The following is a 9596-nucleotide window of genomic DNA, read 5'->3' as shown; positions in this document are numbered from 1 at the left end:
CCGAAATCCTCATTATAGCACCGGAAAACTATACCCCCCCTTCACATTCTAACACTAATCAACATCCGGACACCATCGGGCACTTCATCACGCAACAAGTTAAAGACCTGGGAGTCATCATAGACAGCAGACTCAATCTCAACAAATTTGTCAACAACACAACAAAAGAATGTTTCTTTAAACTTCAAACATTAAAGAAACTTAAACCACTCCTCCTATACAGGGACTTCCGCATGGTTTTACAAGCCATCATACTCCCAAAATTAGACTACTGTAACTCTCTCCTCCTAGGCCTACCAGCATGCACCACCAAACCACTTCAGATGGTCCTGAACGCCTCAGCAAGAATTCTCTCAAATGCCAAGAAAAGAGATCATATCACCCCAATCCTCCACTACCTCCACTGGCTTCCATTTAAATACAGGATCCAATTCAAGTCTCTAGCGATGATACATAAGGCCTTATACAACATCGCGCCTCTCAACTTAACATTTCAAATTCAACTACACACATCCGTAAAACCTACCAGAAGCGCTTATCAGAACAGACTAATCACACAACCGGCGAAATCCGCTCTAAGGAAACGTGCACTGTCGACAGCGGGCCCTTCACTTTGGAACTCGCTCCCTCCAGACCTGCGTCTGGAACCATGCCACACTACATTTAAAAAGAAACTTAAGACTTGGTTATTCAAACTAGCCTTCCCCTAGAACCAAGAACAGGAAAAAAGTCTTTTCACTCCCACAATGATATTTTTCAGATCTTTTTTATTCTTCATTATTCAATTAGAGATTCACATATTCATGCTGTCTACATACAGTCTACATACATATATTCATGTGGACTTACATATCTCCATGTTATTTTTTGATTTATTAACCGCATGTCTATTAATGGTTTAATAGTATTTACTATTTGCCTACTTCTATTAATTTGTTTCAAAGTAAAAACTTGTTTACTGCGTTTGTTTCAATGTTAAAACTTGTTTACTTATTTTTGCTAAATGTAAAACTTCGTTGTTTAATCCTGTTCTATGTAAACCGCAAAATGTAGCGATTGTTACTGTTCTATGTAAACCGGGGTGATATGTATATTATACAGGATCCTCCGGTATATAAATTATTTAAATAAATAAATAAATCCAGCGATCTGACTTAGCCAGATAAGTCGCATTTTAAGACTTATTTGGCTAAGAGGGTCATTTTCTAAAGCTAGCGCATGCGAAAAGGATGTTTCGATAGCTAAAAAGGGGCGGAGTCAGGGTGGCGTCTGCCCTGGAAGAGAAGGAGACGGGGCATACGCCACGAAGACAGCATGGACGGCGAAAAGGTGGTGCGCCCAATAGCACCACCTTTTACGATGGCGCTATTGGGCACGAAAGCAGCAGCGATCGCCCCGCAGAGGGGCGATCACTGCCGGCTATCGCAGGCCTGCCCCCCACTTCACCCCCCTGCCCCCTGTACTGTGCGATTCACGATGCCGCAGTACGTTAGAAAATCTAGGCCTAATTCTTATTCTAATAAATGCTGTTATTTAGCTGGATATGTCAGAATTTATCTGGATAAGTGCTGTATATATTTGTTTTTTTGTAAGTGTGTGCATGTTTCAGGGTGCATTTACACATATGTTATAATCTGTATCTCATATATGCATAGGTTATAAAACACAGCAGTAGATTTTTGAATATTGGTGCAAGTGCAGCTGTTTGATAGTTACCCCTTAAGCCGTTAGTGCATAGTATGGTATGTTTTGAGCATGATAAACAGCCTTAGCATGCATATTAATCTTTAGTGTATAGACCCCAAAATGACCTGCTTGGGGTTGCACAGGGATGCAGCTGAAGAGCTGGGATTAGAACCAAAGGCTCTTTGGTTAGTGATTAGTAACCTATACTGCCTGTGAGTGACTTTTTGAAAGACAACTAAGTGGCTTTTTGATAGTTTTAATTTGATAACGTTGCCCTAGAATTAGTTAATTAATTTTAATGATCTGTATCCAAAATATTCTTCTAACAGAGATGCCCACTAAAGCAAAGACCTCTTAAATAATAAAAGCAATGTCATTCATTACAGGAGACAGAACTTTGTGAAGCTGAATAGAACGTCATCCTGCAAACCATGGCTTCTTCTAATGTTACCAGCTTCAGCCATTCTACTTTTGTTCTGATTGGTATTCCTGGACTGGAAGCTGCACACGTCTGGATTGCATTCCCTTTGTGTTCAATTTATATCATTACATTGCTAGGAAATGCCACCATCCTGTTTATCATCAAGACAGAGCCAAGCCTCCACGCGCCCATGTACATCTTCCTCTCTATACTGGCAGTCATTGATCTCCTCTTATCTACCTCTACAATGCCCAAAATGCTGACTCTACTATGGTTTGATAGCACAGTGATCTCCTTTAATGCCTGTCTGGTCCAGATGTTCTTGATTCATTCCCTGTCAGCCATTGAATCAACGATTCTGTTGGCCATGGCTTTTGATCGCTTTGTTGCCATATGTCATCCACTGAGGCATGCTTCCATTCTAACCAACCCACTCACAGCCAAAATAACTCTCATGGCTGTGATCCGTGGTGCGTTGTTCTTTGTCCCATTTCCCCTTCTGATTAAAAGGTTGCCCTTCTGCAGAAAAAATGTCTTGACCCATTCCTACTGTGTACAACAGGATGTGATGAAGCTAGCCTGTGGTGATATAACACCCAACATAGTATATGGTTTAATTGCCATTCTGATGGTCATGGGCGTAGACTCATTGCTGATCTTCTTGTCTTATGTTCTGATTCTGAGAGCAGTGCTTAAACTTGCATCCAGGGAGCGCCTTAAGGCCTTTAACACATGTGTGTCCCACCTCTGTGCAGTCTTAATATTCTATATCCCTTTGATTGGTTTATCAGTGATACATCGATTTGGAAATAGGTTAGCTCCTACTGCTCATATTATAATGGGCAATGTCTACCTATTTGTCCCCCCTGTGCTAAATCCTATAGTTTATGGTGCAAAAACCAAGCAGATCCGAAGAAGGGTACTGAAGGTGTTCCAGCGTAGCAGGGACAAATCTCATTATTGCTTCTAGTTTGCTACATCCCTCTGATTCATGAGAAGGTTTTCCAGTGCTGAGCAGTTGGTCAGTGGTTTCCATTCTTTCCTGATAATCATGAGGTATGGGTTAGACTTTTACGTAAGATCTCTGCCTTTGTGAAGTGACTGTGCTGTGGAAGCCTGGCTCATGCTGATGGACAACTCATCCCATTCCAGGAGATCAGTGCCCTGGTTTCAGCATATAAAATGACCACGTTTTCATGCTGTTCTTCTAGAATGTTCATCTGATGCAATGTACTTCAGTGGGAAATCAATGAAGAAGTCTCAGACTCCCTAATGGACCCTCATCCTATCGTAGGAGGGAGGCTTGTAGAGAGAAAAATCAAGTACCAATTAAATATGTGGGTGAGGTTAAGAACAAACTTGTATGAAGTTACCAGGAAAAGCAAAACAGCAAACATGAAAGGTTCAGGGTACGGTGTGATATCGCCCCAAGACAGTTTCATTATTATCATTGTCATTATTGTGAATTATTAATCATATTTTTATATAATATAGTTGCATTGTACATCAACATTTATAATGATCAATGATAAGGTCTACACTGAATTGTTAATCAGCATTTATAGAGGAAGCAATAAGGATGTGTTATTGTTTTATTTTATATGCAACTGTAGATATAAAGGTCCTATTTTAGTGGGTACAACAGGCAAACTCATAACACAATAAAAAAAAAAGCAACAAACAAACAAACAAATAAATAAATAAAGGGCATAAAAACAATTTTTAAAAAACTGCTTGAATACCCCAGGATTGTTAGAATCAGGATTTAACAGAAGGGGCAAATTACAGGAGTATATAAAAAAGAAACAAACAAAAAAAAAAAGATAAAGTGGTAAAAATAATAATTACAGAGAATGACTGTTTAAGATTGCCCAGGTATCTCCAGAAATTGATTTACAATTGTAATAAATTCAAGCATAGAATCAAATGTTTCCTAAGTACAAGATTCATATTAACAAGGAGAACAGTTTTCAACCATGGCAGTAAAGAATACAGAGAAACTTAAAAGATATCGGCAAAATGTAAGCTCCATGGAGCAGGGACTGTGTCTTATGTGTATTTGTACAGTACTGTGTATGTCTAGTAGCACTTTAGAAATGATACATAATAGTACTAGTAGTAGTAGAAATTGTAGCAGTGGAAATGGACAAAAGGAATGGTAGCCGTTGATGAACTTTGTTGGGAGCATCTCCTATCACATAGAATTCTCTCCCAGAAGATCTCCTCTAAATGCAATGGCTACTTTCACTTCAAGAAGCAAGCAAAAGCCTGGCTCTTCCCCCAGACCTTTGATGCCAAACACATAACTAGCTGCATTCTGGAAAGCAGTGGAAACCTCATCCCCGCCATAAATTAAAATCAAACGGCCTGGCTTCATGTATGAGTGACCTAAACATTCTGTTTGGCTGAGATTCTTTTGATTTCTCTTGTCAACAGATTAATTACGGAGGCCACAAAAGATGTCTGGAAGTCTTATAGAAGGACAGCTTTTCTCTCACATAACTATGGGAGCTTGCTGGGTAGAGTGGATGGGCCATAAGGTCCTTTGCTGTCACTTCTATGTTTCTATGTTAAGTACCTCCATTTCTAGGGATGTGGATTTCTTTGAAATAAATGGGTAAAATGCAACAAATAAACCATTTTCTTCTCATTTGTGGAGCCTTAAAATGAATGGAGGGTACCTATAAATATAAAAAAAAATTTTGGTTTTATTTGCTTATGTTTCCTATGCAAGTCTTTGTGCTGCTGTGAAATTGGTAACTATATCAACCAAGCAATACCTGTGAGGTAGTATTCTGAACAGAGCCAAGGTGGGAAACGTAACCAAATAGACTGGATGGAGGTCTAATCAATGTGAAGCATTTTTAAAACTAGTCTATAGCTGGCACTTGGATCAGATGATGCTGATATCTTCCCAATAAAAGGTCTGAGCATATGCAAAAAACTCCATTTTCTCTAATGAATTTCACAGGGAAATGTATTTTTGAATGCTCCGTTACAGTGAAAGAAAAGGTTCTTAAAAGAAAAGAGTGATGCATTTTGACATTGGAAAATGATGTTTCGTTTTGTTCACTGCTGTAGTGACAGTGTTCTCACTATATGTGAGAGAGAGACAGAGGAGCTGTGTTCTGTCTATTCACTGAGATATGGCAGTGGAGTCAGTGATCAGCAGTGCTTTGTTTGTCTCTGTCTGTCTCTGCACAGTGCACGGCTTATAGTGAGAGAACATAAAAGCAGCCTGGCCAGCCTTGCCAGCTTCTTCTCTGTCTGACAGTTTCATTTATGTTGCCAAAAGGAGTCAGTTAGTGGTGCACACTCTCATACACTGTGTATGTCTGTGGATCTTCTCGAAAATGGACTACTGTAATTCACTGCTTCACGGTCTCCCAGTCTACACCCTAAAGCCTTTTCAACTGTTACAGAATGCTACAGCAAGGTGTCTCACTAAATCCAACAAAAGAGATCATATAACACCAATTCTAAAGAAGCTCCACTGGCTCCCAATCAAATCTCGAATCCTGTTTAAACTTCTATCAATCACCCACAAAGCCATATTCAACAACACTCCACTGGACCTCAGAATCCCTCTTCAGCTTCACACCTCTTCCCGACCGCTAAGATTAGCACAAAGAGGAACTCTACATGCACCTCCCATGAAAACATCTTTAAGTAAAAGAGCTCTATCCACAGCAGGCCCCAAACAGTGGAATCTGCTTCCTCCGGAGCTAAGGCTGATACATTGCCCCAACACGTTCAAAAAAAGACTCAAGACATGGCTATTCGGTCAAGCATTCCCTTAACTTACTTAGTCTTCCACAGCTCCCATAGACTGTTTTCATACTGTTGATGTCCAGAACCTATGCTCATGTTTTTACTCATCAATAAGAAATTTCTCCCTCCTCCCTCCCTCCACGAACAACCTTCCTTCCCCCTCCCCCCCATTAGCAAACCTCCCTCCCCATGCGCTAGTCTCGCTCTAATAGTGCATACTGCTACTGTTCCTAGTTATGTCATGTTATATTATCCAAGTTGTTCACTCCCTTGTTCATTGTAAGACATATGTTGTCATTGTTTTCTACTTGTTATAATGTAAACCGGAGTGATAAGTAATTCTGTTACCTGAACTTCAGTATAAAAAAAAGTTATAAATAAATAAATGTCTGAGAAAGAGAGCAACATTTTTGCACATAATGTGAGGGTTATCCCTTATCAGACAGCAGAGACTGAATTTGTGCCACTAGCAAGCAGCTAACTCTTCTTGGCAGTGCTTGCTAAGCAAGGACCTGCTCTCCAGGTGATGCATTGTCCTCTCGCACTGAGGACAGGTCTCCCAGGGCTACTGCCCAGGAGGGAAGGGTTAGGTCGGCCGTCATAGTTGGTGATTCGATTATTAGAAATGTAGATAGCAGGGTGGCTGGTGGAAGTGAGGACCGCCTGGTAACTTGTTACAAAAATCCCTTAACTTCTGGAACTTGTTACAAAAATCCCTTAACTTCTTGGTAACCGCCTGGTAACTTGTTACAAAAATCCCTTAACTTCTGGAACAACTGCTTTCAGGAAATAAGCTCCCTCCTTGCTAAGCTTAACCTAGTCATCAATAAAGACAAGACTGAATTCCTCATCATCTCCCAATATGATAACCTCCTCACTAGTAAAACAACCAATCACCCAGAGGACCAATCACAGGACGAAAACCACTCTCTCCCTAACTCCCACTCAACCACTCCGGACAACCTCAAAAATACGTCGCATGTAAGAGACCTAGGCGTGCTCTTGGACAACAGGCTGAACCTCAAAGGGTTATTAACAAACAACTGACGGACTTTTTAGAAGACCACAATGTCCTCCACACTCAACAGTTCGGCTTTCGTAAAGCCCGAAGTACCGAAACCTTACTACTGGCCATGACAGACACCATGCTTAAAGGTATGGATCATGGAAACTCGTACCTACTCGCCCTATTAGACATCTCAGCTGCCTACGATACAGTCAACCATCAAATACTAATGACCCGCCTAGCAGAAATAGGCATCGCCGGCACAGCCCTCTCATGGCTCTCCTCCTACCTCACTCACAGAGAATACCTAGTAAAAATCGACAAACACGAATCCTCACGCATACCTATCACACAAGGTGTACCCCAAGGTTCATCCCTATCCTCCACCCTCTTTAATATTTACCTCCTACCCCTATGCCACCTCCTCTCTGACCTAGGCCTGAAGTTCTTCCTTTATGCAGATGACGTGCAGATTCTCATCCCGTTTCAAGGGTCCACTAGCGAACCCTTGCAACGCTGGGAATCTAGCCTCGCCACCATAAGCACATTTTTATCTGATCTCCATCTAGCTCTAAATACCTCAAAAACAGAACTACTCATCATCTCCAATCAACCAGAACGCTTCACTCTCCCCATGCGACAGAACACTCCTCAAAAGACAACCACAACCCTCCCTCAGGCCCAGTTTGTAAGAGACCTGGGCGTCTTTATAGATCAGCACCTAAGTTTTAAACCCCACATCAAAACCCTTCTTAAGGGGGGTTTCTATAAACTTAACATCCTAAAAAAACTCAAACCCCTCCTCCACACCCATGATTTCCGCACAGTCGTACAGACCACCATGCTCGCGAAATTAGACTATTGTAACTCCCTGCTACTAGGACTCCCCAACACCACCATCAAACCCCTCCAGATTCTACAAAACTCCATGGCTAGAATCATAACCGGTACGCGTAAAAGGGACCACATCACCCCCATACTAAAAGACCTACATTGGTTGCCCATCTCCTTCCGCTCACAATACAAAACCCTCACCATCCTTCACAACACCCTACATAAACACAACCACAACTGGCTCGATGAAATGCCTCGCTACCGCTCCTCCAACCGCCCCCACAAGAACAACCCACACAGGCACTCTCCACATCCCATCCCTCAAAACAGCACACTCAACCCACACCAGAGGGAGAGCCTTCTCCGTCGCTGGCCCCACCCTCTGGAACTCCCTCCCCACCTTCCTACGCCAAGAGACATCCTTTCACAACTTTAAGAAAGGAGTCAAAACATGGCTATTCCGACAGGCCTACCCTGACACAAACCAAACTTAATATCTCCGCACCTTAGCCCCCCCCCTGCACGACCTGACACCCTGCGCCCCCCCCCCAGGTCCCCCCCGCCCGGCCTTTCACCCTCTCTCTCAGCCCGCCTGATCCCCTCCCCTCCTCCCCTAGCCACCTCCCTTTATCCTCGACACCCAGCCACCTCCCTACCCCCCCCCTTTTTTTCCCCTTTTCCCCTGCCCTCCACACCCCCTACTTACCCTTGAAGAAACCCTTCCCAGTAATTACCTCCTGTTTCAATTGTTCCTTATTCCTATTTAATCAAATGTTTCCTGTACATTAGGCATCTGTACATAGCATTCCTCTTTTCCGCTTTATTCCCTCCCTTTTACCTCTGTTATCTATACCTCTCCCCCCTTCCCCCCTTATCCCCCTTTCCCACCCACCTCCTGCCCCTTCCCTTTCTCCCCCCCCTACCCCCCTCAAATCTCTATTCCTTGGTTCCATTTATTGTTTATTTTGTTGTATTTGGTTTTGGGTTTGTTTTTGCTCTTGCGTTAGTTTTTTCATACTGTTTTATTGTCATTTTGTTATACTGTATCTCCCACCTGAGTTCATTGTAAACCGGCATGATGTGCTTCACGAATGTCGGTAGATAAAAGTTAATAAATAAATAAATAAATAAATAAAAGATTTGTCAACAATACGGCTAAGGAGTGCTTTTCAAATTACAAGTGCTGAAAAAGCTTAAACCTCTTCTGCACGCATATGATTTTCGCCTAGTTCTGCAAGCAATTATCCTCACAAAAGTCAATTACTGCAATTCGTTGCTGCTTGGTCTCCCTGCTGTCACCATCAAGCCTCTCCAGATGTTACTGAACTCAGCCGCCAGGATCCTAACGAACTCAAAAAAGAGGGATCACATCACACCAATCCTCTACAACCTCCACTGGCTCCCTATTAAATATAGAATCCTCTACAAAGTTCTGACCACCATGCACAAAACCCTACACAACTTAGCACCTATTGAGCTCACCTTCCAGCTTCACCCTAACAACTCCTCCAGACCGATTAGAAGTGCATACTAGGGATGTGAATCGTTTTTCAACGATTAAAATTATCGTCCGATAATGTTTATATCGTCTTAAATCGTTATAGAACACGATACAATAGAAATTCTAACGATTTATCGTTAAAAATCGTTAAATCGTGTTAGTGCGCACTAACTTGAGTTAGTGCGCACTAACTCCCCGTTAGTGCGCACTAACTCGATTTAGTGCGCACTAACTGAAAATGATACAAATAAACACTTTCCAGGTCACTGAAGGTCAGTTAGGAATGAATATGTGTTCCTATTGGCTGGCTGCCCTCTTATCTATTGATATTACCAAGGTTACCACTGAGGTGATGGTTGGGGGGATGGGAAATGGAA

At 42.1% G+C, this 9596-nt stretch overlaps 1 protein-coding gene across 1 annotated transcript; it reads left to right on the top strand.

Annotated features, from left to right (window-relative positions):
* Positions 1 to 2117: 2117 nt before the first annotated feature.
* LOC115091613 (olfactory receptor 51E2-like) lies at positions 2118 to 3077 on the top strand. The gene has a single exon (XM_029601781.1). It carries the CDS (start codon positions 2118 to 2120, stop codon positions 3075 to 3077), a length of 960 nt encoding a protein of 319 aa, XP_029457641.1.
* The last annotated feature ends 6519 nt before the right edge of the window (positions 3078 to 9596 follow it).

The sequence above is a fragment of the Rhinatrema bivittatum genome, chromosome 5 (genome assembly GCF_901001135.1).
Source record: "Rhinatrema bivittatum chromosome 5, aRhiBiv1.1, whole genome shotgun sequence".
NCBI classification, from domain to species: Eukaryota; Metazoa; Chordata; class Amphibia; order Gymnophiona; family Rhinatrematidae; genus Rhinatrema; species Rhinatrema bivittatum.
The sequence above is the reverse complement of the archived record's forward strand: the minus strand, read 5'-3'. Positions and strand labels throughout refer to the sequence as shown.